The 22,820-nt window shown below is 38.5% G+C and overlaps 1 protein-coding gene across 8 annotated transcripts in view; it reads right to left on the bottom strand.

Annotated features, from left to right (window-relative positions):
• Window positions 1–312: 312 nt before the first annotated feature.
• ANKRD44 (ankyrin repeat domain 44) overlaps window positions 313–22,820 on the bottom strand; it is a 132,542-nt gene continuing 110,034 nt past the window's right edge. For 5 of the 8 annotated variants that reach the window (XM_069022060.1, XM_069022059.1, XM_069022058.1 and 2 more), the window contains exons 17-28: window positions 20,534–20,605; window positions 18,880–19,081; window positions 15,018–15,096; window positions 13,836–13,953; window positions 13,199–13,415; window positions 12,417–12,504; window positions 11,476–11,559; window positions 10,094–10,239; window positions 9,163–9,245; window positions 7,944–8,026; window positions 6,841–6,932; window positions 313–4,698 (exon numbers count right to left, since the gene is read on the bottom strand). In XM_069022060.1, the coding sequence (XP_068878161.1) occupies window positions 4,433–4,698; window positions 6,841–6,932; window positions 7,944–8,026; window positions 9,163–9,245; window positions 10,094–10,239; window positions 11,476–11,559; window positions 12,417–12,504; window positions 13,199–13,415; window positions 13,836–13,953; window positions 15,018–15,096; window positions 18,880–19,081; window positions 20,534–20,605 (1,530 nt within the window). In that variant the 3' untranslated portion in view covers window positions 313–4,432. The remainder of the gene's footprint in view (window positions 4,699–6,840; window positions 6,933–7,943; window positions 8,027–9,162; window positions 9,246–10,093; window positions 10,240–11,475; window positions 11,560–12,416; window positions 12,505–13,198; window positions 13,416–13,835; window positions 13,954–15,017; window positions 15,097–18,879; window positions 19,082–20,533; window positions 20,606–22,820) is intronic. The other 3 variants (XM_069022063.1, XM_069022062.1, XM_069022061.1) reach the window with 1 other exon arrangement.

Genomic DNA, 22,820 nt, shown 5'->3' on the forward strand with positions numbered 1-22,820 from the left:
TCCCAGGCTCCCCCAAAAGAAACAAAATTTACTCCGTTTTCCAACAGTAGTGGTACCATTTTTATTTGTAAAAATAACCATCTGAATGCATTGCAATAGTAGCTTACAGTTAGGGTTCTTTATTACATTAATACAGCATTCAGTAGTTGAAAAAGTTACTAAACTGTGCTTGAGAAGATTCAGGCTGAATTCCAAGTCATTCACTGAATTTAAGTTTTTTCCTCATTTCATATGTGACATATTTACCCAAGTCCTTAAACTTCAATTTACAAAAGCAAACAATACCGACAAAACCCCACCGAAACCATCAAACAATGTTTTATATCGTTTATTACAAATGTTATGCAAAATATAACACTGGCACCAGATGCGTATCACCATGGTTTGTAAAGATATATTGCACATGCTAAAGCATAAAATATAAGACAAAACCTACAAAACATAAGATATTGGCTTTAATATGTAGATCACTGCATAAGAAATGCATAAAATTACATTTTATACACACACTCAAGATTGTCACTAGTTTAAAACGCCCTTTCCTATAACACTGACCTAAGGTTTACTTTTTGTGTAATAAGAAAGCATTTTCAGCACTGCAAAAATTATACATTATTCCTATAGAAATTTAGCATATTAATTTTCATTTCAATGCAGGTAGAAGAAAAAGAAACACTTTATACATTCAAAGAAGGTCTGAAATGAAAATTTACTGGTAATATATTGCTTTCATAACACTCAAATGAAAAAAAAAAAAGACAAGTTTCACAAAACATTTCCATTATACACAAATATAAAAAGGCACTCTAATATTTCTTACATGACTAAGAATAAAAATCACAATTTTTTTTAAAATCATCCTCAAATACATAACCAAGTTTCTCAACAGTACAATGGATAAACAATTCATTTCATGTGTTTGTTCTAACTCAATAACCTGGCAGTTGTTTACTGCATAAAAGTACCAAACACATTTTATGGTGCCCTTTTAGTAGCGTTGAACAGAAATCCCCTGAGCTATTTCACAGCAATTTCAGGCAGTCCAGAGGTTGTAACTATTTATGAGAGAGACTTGGGAGCCCATCCTGCTCTGGATTCCACCTGCAGCTGTGGTTAAAATACAGGATGAAACGATCCTGCCAATACACCTGGGCAGGGAGCTGCCCCTCCCCAAGTGCCCTCTGCTGGGTGCTGACACAGAAGTTGTCCATGTACTGTAAGTTGCAGGATCCAGGGTTAAGTGCAACAATTCTGTATGATTACTCTTGTAAGAAGTCCACAGAAAGGCAAGGAGATTATTTACAAGAGTAACATTACTCCCATGCTTAAATACCTGCCCTAAACTACACATTTAATTCTACATGTGATAAATTACAGATTAATGTGCTAGCATACAAAAAAGGGATTCTGGTAACTCACGTGAGATGTGGGACAGGCCAACACTGAGCACTTCCAAGTGTCTCGCTCATGGCAGTTTTCCTCCTAAATCCAGCACCCTCAAAACGTGACCTATGCAGTGCCCTTGAGGTGCAAGCACAGCGTATGTTCCTGTGCTTTTTGGAATGCTGCATCCTGACAGCATGTAGGGTTTCAAGGGTAAAGGTTAGATTTGGTGCCTGGAAGGACCAGCATGACTCAGAAATAAATGACCTCTGCTTCTGGCATGCACTAAGAGGCAGCAGCTGTTGCACTACACAGTTACCAGCGTTACGAGGTATCGCAAATAGGAGAAGTTTCGGTAACTGTATGGTAGCAGGTAAAAATACTGAAACTTTTAAAATGGCTGCTTAAAATAATATAACAGCTCTTTATAAAGAGGGCTGGTTTTCTCTTAATGAAGCACTGTCATGTAGGATAGCGTAACTTTCTGTCTTTCAGGGTGAGACTTACAACTAATCCTGCCAAGAAGCCTGCCTACATTTCTGCTTAAAATAAGATTAAAATGCTGATTCTGCTGTTAGACAGGTGGCAGCTATTTCCCATATGTTTGTTTTCAATGTCATCATTCCACATGAAAAAGCCCCAAAATTTGGGATTACTATTCATTTTGGAACAGGCACCACTGAAAATTTTAACAATTGATCTCTACTCTTATTTTCAGTGTTTTAAGTAAGGTGGTTATTGCTTTTCTGCAATTTTTAAAAGCAAAAATGCTGAGAAAAATTAATTAAAATGTTATTTGGTGCTATTTCTGAGGAGAAAACCAAGGTTTTAGGTTCTCTGTCATTCTACTGTAGAAACTAGAGTTAAGAGAAAAGAGGGGTTTTTTTGTTGTAAACTTTGGAAAATTTTTAATGTTCAAGGAAAAAAATATTCAATTTTAGTAAGGCAAAATAAACTTGATCTATAAATATTTTTTCCCAATTAAAGAACTGAAATCTACCAATAGATTTTCAACAATTCAGTGCAACAGGGCTAAAAACTGCAAGTAAAATTAAAATTCTTGCTTTTCCTTTACCCTGCCAAAAGCGAGCACTGAGAAAGCTCATCTCACCCTCCCAGCACAGACACAGGCCTGAGACAAGCTGAGTGTGAATCACAGGAACACCTGACTCCATGCTCTACCACCTCCTCTCCCGTCTCCATCACAGCTGCATGGGTTTTCTCACCTGTCTGGCAAGGGGCTGGATCCCTTTCAAACAAAGGAAGGTGTTTTGCTTTCTGCTTTTTCCCAGCACAACCAGCAGACCTAACCTTTGCATTTCACACAAGATGGGCACTCTCCCAGAGTGCATCCACCCTTCCTTTTGCTCCTCAGGCCCTCAGTCTTGCCAGATTCACATTTCATTTCACATCATTCCAAACAGTATGCGTGAATGCTAACTAGGAGAACAAGCCATAGTTATTTTTCCTGGGCATTTGTTTCATTTCAAATAAATAGAAACACATTTACATTAAAAGTATATGAACATATTCTTAAGTCTGGAAAAAAAAACCCACCTGTGGTCAACACATCATCAGTTAAAAATGTCAACTTGAAACCTGTGTCATAAAATGTAAAATTCACCCAAGACTCCTATTACCTCAAAAGTTTATATTTTTATCATTTAGAAAAAACTACTTCATTATGTCACTCACATTTGAAGAAAAAAATAAAAGTAGCAAAGTCTTCAATTTAATTAACTGAAGCATTTTGGTCCTCTTGGTACGGCTGGTTAGTTCATGACAGTTTTTTGTTTGTGTTTTTTGTTTTTGTTTACAAAGTCTCATTCTTCCTTTTGTACATCTGTTGCAGAGGAGGGTCGGGGTCCATTTGACCTAGAAACTTTGGCAGAAGGAGTAAACATATTCACAAAGTTGACACTGCTTTAAAAGCTGGTGACAAAAGGCTTTTTCGTCTATCTCTGGTCCCCTGCACAGTACACTGCTATGTTTCTGGTGTTTGGTATTTCAACTTTTGGTGTTATGCTTTCATTGCTTTACCTTTGCTCTGTTAATCCAAACACTGGCAAAAGTATTTTAAAATTCAATACTGTTTGCAGTAAAAATAAGTTATTTAACCACAGAAAAGGAAAAAAGCGCCATTTAAGTTGGCAAATCATTATAAACTTTTACGTACACCTTTGTCTACACCTGATTTCTCCCTCTCTCCCCTTTTTGTTTCTGGTACTGGATTCATGATTAATGGCTCAGGTGACAGAAACATCTAATGACCCTAATTCTGTAGTGCAAATAAACCATACACATTTGTGCTGAATTGAAAAAAAAATAAGGGCCAAGTGATTTCCATTTTATAGAAGTGATGTCCATGGGAAAATATGGTGAGATGAGCAGAATTTGTCCTTAAGAGTTAACAACTAGATTTTTCTAATTGTGTACTGCAACTAAGAACTGTAAAAAGTGCCTTCTGTTTGTTTAAGTGCTTAATACAGGCAGAATGTAAAAGGTTTCATTTCCTGTAGAAAAGTAATACAGGCAGTTTTAAGATTATAACTTTACCTTTGGTTCGTGTAAAAAACTTATCTAATTCACAGAGCCCCTGGAAGCAGGAAACAGACAAACATAGGAAAGGGGTGATGCTCAAATCTGTGAAGGCTATGCTGGAAATAGGATTGTGTACTAAAGGTGCAGCTAAAACATGAAAGAACTCTTTACAAACAGTTCCCTGTTTATTTGTGCTGTCAAAAAGAAAAAAGGCATTTTCTCTTTTCTACTTAAAATAAGAGGTAGAGACTTTCCACAGGGGCACTTTGGGCCTAAAGAAAACATCAGCAAACTGAAAAGCTGCAGAACTCTAATAGGAACATGTTCCAGTAAATCCCTCTAATTTTGTTATTTAAAGGCTTGATTCTCATCAACACTACAAATCTTTCAATACCTACTTGTCAAGAATAATAGTTAAGAATATAACTGTGGGATTTAAGCTGTTTAAAAGACAAAAATTAAAGCTGAAATGAAATAATAATGAAAAAAGTTTTCAAATACCAATGAGTCAAAATGTTTCAGAATCTGAATCATTTTCATTGTACCCATCCTCTGTTCCTATGTTGTTACTCAAGGGCTTATTGTAAGAGTTAATGCTACCCATAGTGGAGCCATCGCAGAGGTGTGTCCTGCCCAAATTGTCTTTTTTAAAACAAGTGAAGTTGAAAGCCGTCACTGAGCTGGAGGGAGAAAAAGGCATCATGGTAGCCAAAATGAGTGCCAGGCAGTCAGCCACGTCTTTGTTAGGAGCACAAGCCAGGGCTGGCGTATGACCTGGGCACAAACGCAGACAAGGCAATGGTTAGTACTGAGGGCACCCAGGGCACCCAGCATTCCTCAGTACATCTCTAGGGACACCGTGGGGAGATGTATGGGGGTTACACATGCCAGGCAATGGTGTTACTCACTCACGTGGGACATGCTGGGAGGTACAGGCTGGGGGCACTGCAGTCACCGGGACCACAACAAGCACTGCTTGTGTGAAACCAGGCAGCAAACAGACTGCACCAGTGGAATCAAAGCACTTGCTAAACACAGTTCTACAGCACAGACAGCACGGCCAATACAGAACACGGGGAGTACAGCAACAGCGACAGAAACTGGCATCGGTTTCTGTGCGTATGAACAAGCCTCATTCTGAGAACAACGACTTTCATTAAACATGAAAGATAATAGTTTTAAAAATGTTGGATGTAATAAGCAAACAATTTTAAAGTTTGTTGTTGAGTATCTACTCAACTTGGAAAGCAGTTTATTTAGGAATTAAATTATAAAAGAATTAGACCAGTTCATGGGATACATGGACAGCAGGTACGACTACATGGATGTTTAGTTACCCAAATGTACATTGTGTTAGAAGAATAATGGCTGTATTCAGCAAGCATGACATACACTTCAAATACAGAGCTAATATGACTCCAGTGTCAGTCAAGCGAAGGACTTGAAGCTTGTCTTCACTGCAGTTTAACTTGGCTCCTGTCCAAGCACTGCCCCTAAAGCAGCTCTCTGCGTACAGGAGCCATGGAAGCCAGTGTGCTTATTATACTTGCTGTCTGTACATTTTACAGGCTGCTGTGCAGAACTCTAGCACTTTCCAACAAATCCTCCTTTATGCTAAGAGCTGAAAAATTCTTTTGCAGATGGTTAAATCTTAAGCACTGCAGCAATAGTGATGTGAGGCAGTGGCCACTTCTGGTACCTACTGCCTTGAGTAAGCCAAGATCTGCAGCGCAGATGAATTTGGTAGGCAAAAGTGAATACAGTTTTGTTGCAAACTACCCATATTTAAGCACTGACTGCAGTCAGTGCATTTCCTCTTCCACTGAGTTCCAAGTGTTAATATTCTTTAGAATATTAATATGCACATGCACCAAGATTCTACTTGAACATCTCTCTTTCAAACTGTGCATGCTGTTCCTAGAAATACTAAATGTGTATAAGATTTAAACTTAATTTCAATTTGTTACATACAGGTTATCTGCACTTGTATGTACTATTTTAAGGATAAAATCTGTGGTTAGAAGCTAGTCTGGTTCATTTTTCTGTCCCCTATCTCTAATGAGGTTAGAGTCAGATGACTTTCATGGAACTCATTCATGCAAGTATAGCCAGGTAGCATTTGGTTTATAGTAAATACCACTCAGTTCTTTTCATCCACAGATCTCAAATGTCTTGCAATGATGGGTGAGTAGTAGTATTATTACTTTACAGATATGGAAAGATGAAGGTACCAAATTGTTACATTAATGCCATTAAGTTAGTATTGTAAGAAAGACCAACTTATTTCAGGAAGATATTTTTAAAAACTATAATTGTAGAATCATATCCCTCTATGATTCTTTGTAATTTTTAGCGAAGGACTTCATCGAAGTGCGAAGCAAAATTATTTCATTTAGTAAATAATTATGTATTTTACAAGGCAACAGTAATTTAATTGCATCTTGGATTAGATCAGATAATTGGCAAGCACAAGGTTTGATCTCAGAATGAGCTGGGACACACTCAAACATATGTTGATGGTTTTCTTCCTACCCATTAAAACATGCGCTGATTGAATGCAAAATCCTTAATTCTTCTGCAAGGTGTCAGAATTATCCGGTGCCACTTGCATGTTTAGGAAATTCAAGTTACCACTGCACTCAGGCATTAAAAAAGACTAGCTGTTGACAGTACATGCAAAATGAACAGTAAAAGGGACCACTGTGATGTTTAGAATAGATTTTTATACTAAAGAAAAATGAATAGTATATCTTTTTAATTTTTTTAAATAGGTACTCACACAACTCAGTGTCTGTTCTTGGAAGGATAAAAGCATCAGTGAAGTCTATCATCACCTTTTAATTCTATTGCTTCGGTCTGTTGTAAAATTACCTGTTGTGCCCTACTGAAGACTGCCAAAGAGTATCATTTACTTACCATTTTCATCCACTGCCAGGACACAGGCCCCTTTGGCCAGCAACTCTTCAACCACCATCTTTAGACCATTTCGTGCAGCAATATGAAGAGGTCTACAAAAACATAACAACTATATTCAACTTCAGTTTACAACAGATTTTCTAAACAAAGTTAGGCAATGCTTAAAGCATACCCAGCATCTGAAAGAGAATGTTTTACTTCCTTGGACCATTAGAATTATATTGTAGACACTACATATTATTGCAGGCTTTGAAACAATAGTCTATAAAATAGATGTGCAAACACACAAATACTTAATACTTTCTAGTCTAAAGACTTTCTTTTAAAAGTTCTCATTTTTGCACTGTTTGCAGCACACAGTTGATATTTAAAAGGAAAATGAATCCAAGACTGAAGAAATGCCTGTGTTCTGTCCTTAATTCTGGCTGCTACGGACTGTTCAATATCATTGTATTGCCTTTTTATCCTTGAATATTCAATTGCTAATCTCTGTTACTGCAGAGCAGCTGGAAATTAAAAATAACCATTGGTTTGCGCCTTTCCTGGCCCAACACCCAGTGCTCCTGTTTGGGGACAGCTAGCAGGACAGGAAAAATATTTTCATATTGGAAGGGGGGAAAAAAGGGCTAAGATGGAATGAATTCTTCTACAAGCTCTAGGTGATCCACCACCTGAATTGGTTGGCTGAACCTCCTATGGTGGGATTCCCCCCAGGAGTTGCACATAAAATATCCTAAAAAGCCTTCTGAGAACTGTATGTACCACCTTAAGTCTAAGTAAGTCTAAAAAAATTATTTAACTAGAATCTCAAAAAGCTAGAAAATGCCAGCTGTATACTTATATACTTACACATTTTGATATAGTCTTCAAATAAATGACCTCATATAATTTTTCCACCAGATCATGCATAGAAATGGCATCAACAGAATCAAAATTAAAAGTGAGAATGCAACACAATTTGGGTTTTTTTCAAGGGAAAGCATTCAAAAAAATCAGAAATTAACTTTACTGTTCTATGAAATAATCTGAGACATGAATTTGAAATGCTAAACTGGAATATTCTGGTAAATCAACTGAACTTGAGAGGATCAGGCTATACTTACGTCTGCAATGCATTATTTTTTGCATTAATAAGGCTCTGTTCTTGTATCTTGTCAAGTATTAACAAGGCACATTTTTCATGACCCTGTAGTCAGGGAAAAAAAACCAATGGTGTTAATTTGCTGAGGAATCTGAAACTGAGGCAAAAGAAACGTTACATAATAAAAGTGAAATTTAATAAATTGAAATACAAAGCACACTGCTCAGGAAGACTGTGTAGAAGGTGAACTATGGGAGCCTTAAAATACCATTTGTGAACCACCACTGCTGGGATGTTTTAGCACATTTAGAAATGAAGACATTCACCTGTCTTTCAACCCTGCATTCATTAAATATGAATTCACTTCCTCAGCTTTCAGAGGATGCTGCGTTTTCTCTTGAGAGAGCGTTCAGTGGATGATTTATCAGAACTACACAGTAACAGAGAATGGGTTAATCTCAGAAACAAATACCATACCTTCTGGGTCTTTAAATGCCTTTCTGTATTATTAATGACCTACTACAAAACCCCTTCAGTGTGAGAGGGCTCTAACAATGGAATTTTGGGAATAATACAGATCCGGGCCCTATTTTGGATCCTGTTTCAGCACAGCAAGTTGCAGATGCTGAGCCTACAGTCCTGGCAGGTGAACAGTGCCTGAAGGACCTTGAGAATTCAGCAAAGCTCATGTGTCTGCAGAAAATGGAGTAGTATGATCCCACTGGAATCCTCTGTGGATAGGAGCAAAAGAAAAGGCCCAGGAGAGGGAATCCTGTGGGCATTTTTTCTTGCAGAAATAGCAGTGGAAATTAAGGAATTAAGAGGAAGAAGGGGTAGGAAGAGACACCATCACCCATCTAATCAATGCCTCTGGTTTTTACTCCTGCTTTGTTAAGGGAAAATTTTGGGCTCCTTCCACAGAAATTGTAGAATAATAAAAAATACTTCTATTTTTCTTTGTTACTGAACCTGTTAAACTGTTTTACAGTGAGATTATCTGGTAAAACCTTAAGTGTTTCCTTTACTTCTCTTAGTGTAACTTACTTATGTTTCAGCTCTCATAGGAGCCATCCCTATTTCTCAATGTACAATACTTTAAAACAGACTAGAGAAAAAGCTTGGAACAATGTCCCCTTCCTCACCACAACATTTCCATTGCAGAAAAAAACCTGGGAGCATAAAAACACACAAACATTCATACAGACTGATGAGAATAAAACATAGAGAGGTCTTCAACTTACTTTACTGCTAGCCAAGTGCAAAGATGTATTCAACTCCTTATCTTTTAATGTCAGGTCAGCCTTGGCAATGTTCACCAAAAAGTCTGAGGTATAGAGTAGAAATCAATGAACAAACCGAATGGGCAGATGAACATGTCAAAAGAGAGGAAAAAATTACTATTTCAGTGTACATGTGCATACATGCTAATCAATTAAGGAGTTATATGATGTAAGCTTTATAATCATGAAGTTAAATTAGTGAGTGAGAACAAACTAATCTTGTGCAGTTAATCAGCAAACAAATGTGGAGCTAACAGCTTGTTTGTGGTGCCCCAAACTGTCAAACATATACTGATCTTAATTTATTTATGAACTTCCCTATTTGCAGATCAGCAAATATTGCCTGAATCACCTCTGCCTGAGAACAACTGTGAATCCTGCTTTTGAAAGGACTAAGGGGATATAAAGAACTTGGGATGCAGCCTGTGCTGTTGAAGCTAGAGAAAAGGGAATTGTGCAAAGCCCATAGGTCCCCAATCTGTATGGCAGTAGCACATAGTCTAGCCTGGAAAAAGCAGCTGCTGATAGCTGCCTTTTCAAGAATGGGACTTCCTGTAAGATAGGACAGAAAAAAGTAACATAATCTTTTTCACACATGCAGCTTTACTGCTCCAAAAAATCAAGGAAGTAAACAGGAGAATAGAATTACTACTCCCCTTGTGCTCTTTACAGTGTGCTCTTAGGAGGAAGTAAGACTCGAATTTATTGCAAATGTTCACCAAGACTGCCGAGAAGAAGAAGTAGTATTTTTTAGTGGATGAAAAGCTATCTTCTTACAGAGAGTTATTATCCCCATAATTTCTTTTCCTTCCTCCATTTTCCCAGGATAACAGAGATTACCCTGTGGGGCAGTAACTGCAGGAGCAGAGGGACGGAGGCAGGCTGCACTCACCGACGGCGCCCACGTGCCCGTTGTGAGCTGCCATCATGAGCGGCGTTCTGCCCGCGTGGTCTGCGGCGTTCACCTGCGCGCTGTGGCTCAGCAGCAGCTGCAGGCACTCCACGTGGTCGGCGAAGGCTGCGGCGTGCAGGGGCGTCCTGGGGGAAGCAACGCCCACAGAGCTTTTGCCAAAGAGGGACAATATTCCCACCTCCCCAAAAACCGCAAAGAGCATTTTATTTTTTTTTCCTGTCAAACTTCAAGTTATCCCCATAAGAAGGTTGTAATAGCAGCAGCTGAAGTAAGTTAAATGATATTTCCAGCCTCCCAAGGTGGATATGGTAGCATGGAGATACGATACTTTGGAGAATCTTGTATTAGCACCCTATTTATTTTAACAGAGCATACTGTGTGAAAAGCAGTACAATCCCTTGTTCTTATTAATCTGATTTTACATTTTTTTTTAGCAAGCCTCAGTTAGGAAGGACTATCAGAAAAGAACAGATCCATTATTTTAAAATTGTTGTAGTCAAAGATACTGCAGCAACAAGCCACAGTAACAGCAGCACTATAAAAGGTGGAAGGAATCAATTCTCTTTGAAGGTTATCAGTTTCTACAAGACATAGACACTGGAATTCATTCGCTGTGGCTCTTTGGCATTTTGAGTCTGAAGGGTGACTACTAGAGATGAAAGATAATTGGTACACAGCCCAGTTCAGTGCTGCTTTAGTTTTGCTTATCAGCAAAGGTGAGGTGCTCTTACCCTCAAAGAATTAAGTAATCACTATTACTGAGGGTATTAAATTTGTTTGAATCAACAAAAACAATGAGTGTTCACGCTTTAGAATTTCAGCAATTTTAATTAAATATATATATGTGTGTATATATGTATATATAGTGAGGAGATTCTCAACGTGACAAATGAAGGATTTGGCTGAATGCCCATCTCTTGCTGTAATAGTATTATTTTGCTGCATAGATATTTTCCATTGTATGTCCTGAGAATGCCAACATAACATGAAAATTATTAATGAAATACTTTTCTGTATGTACATAGTATCACTCCGTTCAGCAAGGATAAATGTGTTCAAACATTTAATGAAGAAAACTGGTGCAGGGAATCAGCCTATAGCCATAGCTGTTCTAAACAAACAAAATACTATTTCTTTTATATTTTTTTTCATATATACTCTGACACTGAATACTTCATCATATTCTTGCTTGGAGTGAGCCACCATTTAACTGTGCTGCAGTGTAAACTGCTGTCTGAAAGAGTCAGCGTGACAAGTCTTAGCTCAACTATAACAGATAGGGATTAGTGCCAGAGGTTCAGAAAAACTATGAAAAATACTAAATGGAGCAATGAAATGCAATTTGTTCAAGGAACTATTACCTTCCTTTGTCATCTTCACAATTGACAATGCTGGCGTTGATGGCTCCGATGAGTAGTGATGCACAGTTTTCATGATCATTGATTCTGCCAAAGAAAATACATTTTTGAAAAGGTCATGTCTACATATTTTTCCACTTTCTAATATTAGTTTACTTGACTTCCCATTAATATTTCTTAGTGGTTATTTCTAAGTTACATGCCTTTGTCTTAATGTTTTCAGTCACACTTCTACATATTTGTCATCTCTCCGTTTAACCAAACTGCACCTGCTACAATGGATTTCAATCCCTAATGCAAAGCTGATCCTTAATTCACTACGCACAAAGGTAATTTCAAAGTCCAGAACAAAGCTAGGATTAAAACCTTAGTATCTTAAAATCCTTAGTCTGTATGTCAAACACACCTGGACGTGGAAAGCACTCAGTCATAGACACTTACATGTAGAGAGATTTCATCTAACGTTTAAGGTACTGAAACCCACATCTTTTCCCACTCACACACTAAGCACCTCGATTTGACGGATGTGTTCAGTTAATACTTTTTCCAGTTATTACTAATTTGTCCATTTCATCATGTAAATGAACAGTATTTATTTACCGTATTGGACACACAGTAGAGCTAACACACTTCCACATTGGATTAGAAGTGGCTTTCATTTTAAATTTGCATGCATGTTTAAATTGCACACATTTTAATAGGCTTGGGAATTGCATACTCATTTAAAATAATACAAATATTGACTTTTTTTCAAAGCCATCACTAGAAATTCTGATTTAAAATACTATGTTTCAGCCACAAAGAATTTTATTTCAAGTGATCAGCTTTAAAACCATTTGCTCATGCAAATAATTTCCAAAAAAGCTTGCTTTAGTCTCATAGTGCTACCGGTTACAGATATATCCTAAAGCAACATGCATTTGTTACTGGAGATTTCTACTTACACGGCACAGTGCAATGGAGAGAAGCTATTACCATAGAACTTGTGGAAAAGTTTTTGTTCCAATAGTACCTCTATGCAGTTTTCATGACCTGTGAGAGAGCAGATGTATTTCAGTGTTGCACAAGGTAGTTCACTTAATTCATATTAGGCTTACATGGGTTGGAATTTAACACTTTTAAGTTCAAAGTTGAACATAATGTGTATATAAGCCCTTATGTGATAAACCAGTGGATTTTTTTATTCTATGGCAGTAGCAAGATAGATCTGTACTAATATTAGCATTTACTGGAAAAAAAAGAAAAGAAAAAAAGTTCTTTTTAATGTGATGTCATGCATGTTGCATTACATCCAAAGCTTAAATGTAAATACTGAGAAGCTTTATCCTTATATTAAGTAACAAGTTCAGATTATCCAGTTTAGGATAATCAGTTCAGTTCAGAATATCCATCTATTCACATGGTCTCTTGCACCAACAAGGTGACACTCAAAGGAGCATTCTTGGTTGCACAGATATCAATTTCATCATGGACATAAATAAAACCAGAATTTCATCCTGGCTTCTTGTGACGTGGAGCAAATGAGCTGCAACATCCCTGGGAGTTATCACTGGAAATTTCCGGGGCCTCTGAACAGAAGGGTGCACATAGTAAATGCTAACTACACATAGCAAACAGAGATAATTTGTCTCTTCAAGCCACTCCAAGTGTTCTGCTGCTTTGTTACCACGTTTCCCTGCAGCTGAGGCCACCCTTGACTGGGGCAGGAGTCCCGCGAGAGCCTTACCATTGTAAGAAGCCCAGTGCAGGGGCGTGTAGCCCTGGTTGTCCTTCAGGCTGCAGTCCTCCTCGGAAAGTGCCACCTGCAGTAACTCGCTCAGCCACGTGGCGTGACCCCGAGCTGCTGCAAAGTGCAGAGGTGTCCTGCCTCTGGCATCTTTACACAAAATAGAGACCTCTTTCTCTAACAGCATCTGAACACATTCTTCATGCCCAGTCATGATCTGATAACAAAGAAATGAGTAAAGAAGTTGACATAACACAGATTCTTCCCCAGGAAATACAGAATGTGATTGATGCCTGTGAACATGAAATGGTCTGGGATGGGATTAAGCAGCCAGAGATTAAAGTCCCTTGGCTCACTTGCTGAACTGCTCACTGCAGTTATCATAAAGTTCTGTATAAATATCATCCCTTACATCAACTCCACATTGGGTAAGAAGCTTGACTTAGCTAGGAAAGTCTAGCTTAGTCAAGCTGGACTAGAAAAGATTAGATCTACCTCAAGTTTCACTGCCTCTAAAAAAAACTTACAGGACTTACTTGCACCATTCCATGTTCTCTAGATTTAAATATCCCTGTACTTATAAGTGAGTCGTAGTCACAGTAAAACAAATAATAAAGGATTTTAAAAATTAAGTCACCCCTCGATGTAAAGCTGTGCATCCCAGGAGATCAGCTGCATCTACAGATGCTTCTTTTTCAAGTAATAAAGAAACAGCATCAATGTGCCCATATGCCACTGCAAGCATTAGTGGAGTTCTAGGAGAAAAAAAAAAGAAAACCAGAGCAGTCATAGCTATAAAATGACATACTGCTTGTCCCTGCTATAACTTACACAGAGAGAAATAAGGAAACCCTGCATTTCTTGCCACTCCTACCCACAAACCTGTTTTTTTTCACCATATTCATATATGACACCCGAGTGAAGACATTTGTATGAAATTATTAAGATGTTTAACAACCAACTGGCATGACTGAAATAGTAACAAACCCACTTGTAAGCAGTTTACAGAGCAACATCATTCAAGACAATCTGTTCTCTTAATAACCTACAATTTCTGTCACCTCCAGTGACACATGAGTTTTACAATACCAAGTCTTGTGAATGCATGTCCCTGCTAGTTACCAAGATGACAATGACCCAAAGCGTTTGTTTTGCAAATGCTGCACAGTTGCTTAAAGGAGATGAAGGGACATGAGGAAAATATTCGAGCTAAAATTTGGACTAACATATCTTTCATTTTTGTCTGAAAGAGATCTATTCTCCATCTATTTTTAGGCAAGACTAATACCATTTAAAATTGTATGTGCAGACATTATATGTACATTATATGTTCCAGACACCCCAAATTAGTTCCTTAAACCATTCACATTTTCACTTAAAAATAGATCTTATCCTCCCTCTACAACTGCCATTTAACAAGCAGTAAAGTTTTTGTAGGAACATCTCAGATGCGTCACCTCAAATAAACACCGTGTCCTACTGCACCAGTCTAATGTACCAAATAAAGCCCGGAATAGCAACATTTTAGAAAGAAAAAGACTCTATAGAAACATCTCAGGAGCTTGTTCTTTTTTTATTGAATCTGGACCTCAACATCTATAAAAGATTGTTTAAAGTATGAAGCAGAGGCTAAGATTAATGATTAGTCCTTTCCACATGGCTTACATCAACTGAATATGTACTTTGTAATCTCTGCCAAATTCTATGAGGAGAAGTGCAGGAAATACAGTATTTCAAATAAGTACTTTTTTTTGTGAGAAGTATGAAATGCTATTTGAATTACAGAGCTGGAAAAAAAAAAAACACAAAGAAAACTTACTGTCCTTTGGCGTCTGTCACATCAGGGTTGTCTGCAACTTCCAGCAACAACCGTAAACAAGGTGTATGGCCATTAATGACTATAAAGGAAAAAAACTGTGTTTAATTTCAGATATTTTTCCACTGGCATGCTTATGGATAAGAAATGTCCTTATAAACAAGGAAAACACCATATAAGAGATCAATATTCCCCCAATTTTCATTTCCCTTGTGCCAGTGAAATGGTGAGCTGTTTTTTCCTTGACCTCACTAAAATGAGGATTGGTTCTCTTTGATACAAAAATCCCAAATGAGTAAAACAGAAATTGTGATTTTCACTATTGAGAAGATTTCTACTAAAGCAGACAGCATTTCAAAATCCCCCAGACTGAGCAGGCAGACAAGGCTTTCTGTGCTCAGGGTTGGAACACAGTAAGAAGTACATTGTCAAGGCTCCTTAATTTTATGTGCACTGCACAAGGAACTACTTCAGGGCTGCTATGAAAAAAAAAATCTGCAAAGAATGAGCAATGATACAAATGTCATATTCATAAAAGCACGTAACACCAGAGACTAACATTCCCTTTGAGTTTATCCATTTTATAAGAAACAATACTTATCAAAAACATTTGGTTTGGTGGTGTTTGGGGTTTTGGTTTGGTTTTTCTGGGAGGGGCGGGGGATGTATTTTTGGGTTTTGTTGGGGTTTTTTTTATGTAACCCATTGCTGCTAGGAAACAGCTCTGTGTTACTACATTCTGTAGGGCCTGACACTGAACTCCATCTGTGTGTCAGCTGGCTTTAAGGCTTCAGACTTTCATGGGATGAAGAGACAAATATTTTCTTCTTTGAAAAACAATTCCTGTGCTCAGTAGATAGATGTTGTGTTCTTATTACAGCAAGTCATGCATTCACACTGCCTACACCCTGTGGGCTGAGGCAAAACCCTTGGACACCACCTATGTCACATCATGCTAGCAGAGAAACCAGTGTACATCATCAGATTTAAATTACTCATCCAATCTTAGATGCTTTACCCAGAAAAATAAAAAGCATTTTTAGTTATTTACCACTAAGTAATGACATATACATAACATGTAAACAGTTCTGCAGGGCTGATGATTCACTGGCTTGTGGGGAGGGGGGGGAGAGGGGGAAAGGTCTGTTCTTTCTCCCAGCAGGAGGAAGAGAAATCGTAACTTGTTCACAAAGATGCATGAAAATTATTTTGGTAAACAAGTTTTAGAACAGATACTCCCAGAAACCCCTAGGAGCTGACCCAGTGATTGCTAAGCATTACAGACCCTGCAGGGAATGTTAGTTTTGCCAACAGACCTACAGCACTAACACTAGGGGAGCATTTGCAATGGATTCCCTAGGCTAGCCAGAGGAGAGGCTGGTGGTAATAAAATTACACAGGGAACATATAATTTAGGTGAAGGAAATTCTCCATGTTATGAGGCCAAAGGAAGTCTATTTCCTCATGAGGACAGACAGAAAAAAGAAACACATCATGAGGTGAGTTCTGTAGTCGAGTCACAAATCCCTTTACTGACACAAATCTGCAGAATCCTGTATCCAATCCACCACCGAGGCCTCCTGAGCTCTGTGTTCAGCAATTGTGCCGGTGTAATTAGAAGGAATGAGGGCAAACAAGTTTAAGGACATGGGCACACATGCCTTCTTGTTTCTTCCCAGTGCACAGTGCTGCATGTGCAAATGCTCACTTCTGTGTGTGCAAATGCACACTGGCGCTCAAGGGATTAATTCGGCAAGAATTCTGTTTGATTTCTCAAAATACACCACTTGACCTCCCACGCTTGCAGCACGAAGACACTGCATGTGCGGCAGCTGCAGGCCGAGTTCCCAGCAGGTGGCACCCGGCCTTGCTAAAACACTCCTCCCCAAAGCGCTTCCTTACGGACCGGCATCATGGAATCGGCACAGGGCAAGGGCCTTTCGAGAGTACGTGGTGGTAGAAGCTTCACTCCAGAGATCATTTCCACAGAACGCTGAAGAGCTCTTGCGTGGAAGGTTCTTAACGTTGTCTCAATGGATATTTACCCAAAGCACACTTAACTCACATTTGAAAGCTTTCAAATTTCTGACAGTTGTGAATTTCCTTTACTAAGGAGTTCAAATACTCAACCCATCTGAGCATTACTTTCCCTTCTGCGCAGGGTACATGTTCCCTTTTGTGTTCTCATTCCTGGGTGTTGGATTTTTTTGCCTTTTTTTTGGTTGGGCTTTTTGTATATGTGGTTTTCTGATTCTTTTTTTAATACATATCTGACTTACTTTGCTTCACTGCAGATTTAAAGAACAGTTTATTTGTATGCCTGGGAATGTTTTTTAATCTGAGAAGCAAAAAGCATCATGGACCAGAAAAGTGCACAATGAATCTTCCTACTGGTTTTACATGGAAGGCACTCAATACTACAGCCATGAAGGTGAATAAAAAACAAATTAAAAGGGGGAGGATGACACAATCTGAATTCATATGAAGGTAAGAAAGGTGTGTATTAAAATAACATCTCAATTTACTCAATTTACTCAACAGATTCATATTTTAAGTCAGAGCTGCTAAAAAAAATATGGCTTTGTTACCATTTACTTTTCTCAGTACTGAAGAACATTTACAGTTCAGTTGTGACAACTAAAAACTTATGTCACTATAACCACATTTTTAAATAAATGCCAATCTTTGCTATAGTGACAATGTACCAGACAAAGCCACACCTTGTTCACATCAGATCCCAAGATATGTTTGAAGTAACTACAGGGAAAGCTCTTGACCAACACAGCTCAGTTTTGTGGCAGGACTAATATTGATTTCAGTTAATTAAACCGTCAGTATTTATCATGGGGAGAAATGTGCTCACTTCTGATGCAAAATTCAAGTAGACAAGGCATTTTTAGTATGCAGTGTGGATCTATTACAAGCATTTCCTTCAATACTGCAGACAAAATTGTTAAGTCTATTTGACCTCATGTTTCTAGGTTGCACTTACATGATCACACACAGAGAATAAACTGATACTACAGAATATAAATGCATTTCAATCTAAGCAAGATTAAAAGATAAGCAGAAAGACAATTAAGTCAGTCCTGAATTAATTATCCATGTGGTATTAATTTTCCTTCCCACTAGAGGCCACTGCTATCCTGTACGGAGCCCCTGCTGGAACAGCAGAGGAGACACGTTCCCTTTGGTACCTCTGCATATTTACCTGACAGGTACATGTCAAATAATAACCTTCAAATAAATGACAAAGTCTACATTTCCCAGCTAATTTTGCTTGTTACATAATTAACACCCCACACATGAGGAACGGAGCAGGCTGCCAGCAAGTGCAAGTTCACAGGCTGGCAAAGGAGGAGGAGGAGGCCTGAAAGAGGGGGGTGAATTTCTGTGGTGTTGCCACTGGAAATGGTTGCAAGTCTTGAACACCAGAAAAATTTCATTGCCAGTCAGAGCCCACATGTAATTCAGCCTTTCTTCCAAAGGAGAAGCAGTGAGGCAAGTATTCCCTCCTCCCCCGATTATTTGGCTGAAGAACCAGCAAGAGAAGGTGTCATGAGGGAAACATCACACCTCCTGAAGAGTGGGTGGTAATAGAGAGGTGCAAGCAGGTAAGGGCAGAGCAGTAGTGGTGTGAAAAAATATGGGATTCTGTGTGAGGGAGGACTGAACCACAGGGATAGAGGGAAAAAAGATGAATGAAACAGAAGAAAAAGGGTTTAAATGTACAACATCAGCAAACAAGTGTCACTCCTCAGCACTTGGGAGAATGTTCTTCCCTTCAGAAGAAATGTCCATAGCAGCAGTAGGTAAGCAAAGGTGCAGGGTTTATACCACAAGAGTAGCATAAGCTCACACTCACCTGAGGCATGGAGGGGGGTCCTTTTGGTGACATTGTCCTTTACGGTGACAGAAGCACCCTGGCTGATGAGAGCTTCCACACACTCTGCATGTCCTTTAAATGCAGCCAAGTCCAGAGCAGTGCGTCCCTTCTCATCCTTAATATCCAGATCTACCAGAGATTGGAGAAGTACCTCCAGAGCTTGGTGATGACCATTATAGGCCTAGAAGTATGAAATGTGTCACGTAAAGAACACAACTCCTGTCTTTCAAAGACCTTTCACATAAATTCCATAATAAATACAATCCAGCCCTTTCAGTGTCTCCTAAGCTCAACAGAAATCACAGTTTTCTCGATTCCTTATGACTCTCTCTTCAACCTGAAAGGATTTTTCCAAATTACACTCTACCCAAGAGATTTAAAAATTCCTAATGTTTAGGAAAAGAAATTACGATTCTTGATCTGCTCTAACCTTCTAGTACAACCCAAAGCTAGGAAATTTCAGGCAATAATTTGCCAATCCAGCACAGGTCAATCATCAATTCATTTTTCATATGCTACAGGATCTGACAGGGAAACATTTGCTTCCAAAACTGGATTCACTAGAGAGATCCATGGATTATCACCTAACTGGTGCTGAATTCAACACATGTGCTGGTCTCCAACTAAAGCGATTCTCAAACCAGATTTTTGTGCAAAGATAAACACAAACTTGACCTGCTGTTTATAGCTGATGGTTCATGGAGAATTCCTGCCACTTGGTAGAACAACTACAGTGGACAAGTAGATGCACTTCCAGAACTACAGCCACACTGGGGCCAACAGCATTTGTGCACAGGTGGAATTGCGAAAACCCAGTGGACAGTGCCAAAAACTGGAAACGTTTTGTTCTGCTTTGTAAGGCCTGTCCTCCTCTCCTCACTGTCAGACTCACAGAGAGCATCCTTTTTATTTACACACAAATGTATAATTAGTATTATCAGAGTTGAAGCTGTGAACTCTCCATGCCTGCAGATACTCAAAATGTGATGGGGCACAGCCCTGAAAAAATCTGCTCTAGCTGATTCTGCTTTTACCACAGAGGCGGGACTTGATCTCCAGAGGTCCATGTCAACCTCAGCTATTCTGTGATTCTGCACAAAAAATCTGGGAAGAGGAATCATGAATCTTGATCTCTTGAGACAAGGGAGCTATTGTTATCTCTGAGACCCCATGTGCTGGATCCTGTTGTGATCTGCCAGTCTCCATAGCATTCTCACAGGGCACTGCTGGTGTTTCAAAGCACACTTTCCCACACCCTGCTATGTACCTAACAGTTTTTTTGCACTGCACCTCTTCACCAGAACATCAGAGAATCTCATTCCATGATCAAAGCCATAGGCTCAAACTCTAGCCCCATATTTATAAACTAGTTCTAAATACAAGAGGGAATTTCCATTTAATTTCACCTCAGTGTCTGTCATCTTCTTACCCAAGTGTTAGAGTCAGTAACAACCAAGAGCTTCAACTGCCAAAAACCTAATTGATTCCAGCCCAGAACCTGGCTTTGTTATATCTAGGCCTACATCCCTTCCCACCTTTTTCAAAACAAGCCTACAGTTAAACTTGCAAAGACAGAGATTAAGGAACTCTACTAGGAGATACTGATCAATCACTTTACACATCTCATACTTACAGCTAAATGCAAAGGACTTTTTGTAGCGGCAGAATCAGATTCCTCAAACATATTGTTCGTTTTTTCCAGAAGCTGGGAAGAAAAAAATAAAAAGACTTAAAACATTTTTACATGAGACAGGATAAATTTTCATGGACTATAAATCTATAAATCAGCAAAGATATATTTTGGCCACAGTAATTATTGAAGTAATTATTCAAGCTTTTCTGCACAAGGTAAAGCTATAAAACCAGTTTAAAAGCTTGTTGTGAACATCCTTACCTGATTAATTAGTCTCCATGAAATCCTGGGGCCTGTTTGGGTGCGAAAGGAGCTCCCAAAACAATGGACTTGTGGAATAGAGCCCTCAGTTTATGTTGGAGAAAGCTCAGTTTCATGATTACACAGCATATGCAAACCTTGTCTGATACAGAGCTTTGGGTAATTCTGACACATAATTAGCACTGGGAATAATTATAACTGAGCTGTGAATCATTGATAAATTATAAAATTGACTGAAAGAACAATCTGCTCATACAATGACAGTCTTCCAAAATGCAACATGTCCCTGAACTCTTACAAGCATCCAGTAACATCTAGTAACAATTTTGTATGATCCTCTTCGTTTCAAGGGATCCTAAAGCATTTTAAGGCTTAAAATCAAGGGCATTTCCATCCATCTAGGAGGAGGAGCTATGGAAAAGCACCACTCCACAACAGGACATGAACCCTGACAACTTATCCAGCTGAGGCTGCAAAGAAAATCGTACACAGTGCTGACAACACTATTGACAATTCAACATTTGTTGAGTAGCACTGCTCGTGTGCATGGCCTTTTGCTTAATAATTACTCAGAGTTAGTCTCCAAAAGCCTTTGGGACTGGAAATTAGCATTTTTCAGAAGATCAGCAATGGGAGACTGTATAAAAGAAAGAAAAGCATCACAGTCAGCTAAAACAGACGTGTAATGTTTCTAAGGCTACAAGTAAATTTTTCAATCTTTTCTAAGGTTTTTCATTTGGTGGTTAGATGGTTTGGGTTTCTCTTAAGACAGAGTAAAGAATTAATTAAAAGACTGAAAAAGAAGAAAGGAAGTATGTTTTTGTGACAATTTGGACAATTCCAGGCTATGTCAACATGGAAAATTCTCTAAAGAGACCATGAAAGGCTGCGGGGGGCTTGCCTATGCTGCAAGATGATAGCATATTCCTAAACACTGATGTAGACCTGAAGTTTTGGTAAACTTAGTCTGCAATAGACTTGTATCAATGGTAAATTTATCCAAAAATCAAACTGGAATACAAATTAGCCTTAATAATGCATAAAGTGTTATAAAGTGTTATAAATCTGTTATTAAACAAGGACAGTAATCTGAATCCTATGGAAAAGCTAGTAAATTAAGCAGTAATTTCATTTACTTGTATATTTTTTGCCTAGCAATATGTCAAGACTATGTGTTGATAAAAATACCAGTCATAAGCAAGTAGGTGTGTAAATTAACAGGTAATGCAAATTTTAACACTTCCCTACAGCTAAGGGGAAGAAAAAAAATCAAGCCTCCCACCAGTTTCTTGGTAGGTTTGGGGCAGAGTTAAGAAACGCATTTGGTGTTGCCATGTGGAACCACCTCCAGTTAAGATACTGTTCTTCTCTTATATAAGAGAGCTGTGAACAGGATGAAGCAATAGCCAGCTCTGAATACACAAATACATCTGATTTTCTCTAGTGAGTAAACAAGCTCAAAAATCCCACCAAACAAACCCAAGCATTAAGCCTGTTCCCCTGCCTACCTGATACTGGCCTTTAGTCTGTGTCCATGAGGCCAGCACAGCAGACTAACTTAATAATTTTTAATTACATTTATCATCACATGTTGAAATTCCAGGATCAAAATCGTAACAACAAAATACTTCCCTTCACCTGTCAGAAGGCTCCAAGTCTCCTGGAACAAGGCAGATTATTGCCTTTCAAATAGATGAAAAAAACCACACAGAAAATTGACAACATTAAGGCTCTAAAGGCACAAATTGTGGGATTGGAGAGCCCCTCACAAAAAGTATCTCCATGGCTTAGAGTCAAAGCATCTTAGGCTGGTGCAGACTAAGCTTAATGAGCTTATTAGTCATAAAGCTGAACGTATCCATCATAAAGTCAAGTGTAAACACAGATTTGATGGCAAACCTGGCAGCTCTCAGAAACAGAGCCATACAGTGCAAGAGGAGAAATCATAAAGGAGAACAAGAAGAGGAAGATTAAAGACACAGCACTAATAATTTTTTTGGCATTCCTTGTCAAGCATTGTTTTCTA

The sequence above is a fragment of the Aphelocoma coerulescens genome, chromosome 7 (genome assembly GCF_041296385.1).
Source record: "Aphelocoma coerulescens isolate FSJ_1873_10779 chromosome 7, UR_Acoe_1.0, whole genome shotgun sequence".
In the NCBI taxonomy this organism is placed as follows: domain Eukaryota; kingdom Metazoa; phylum Chordata; class Aves; order Passeriformes; family Corvidae; genus Aphelocoma; species Aphelocoma coerulescens.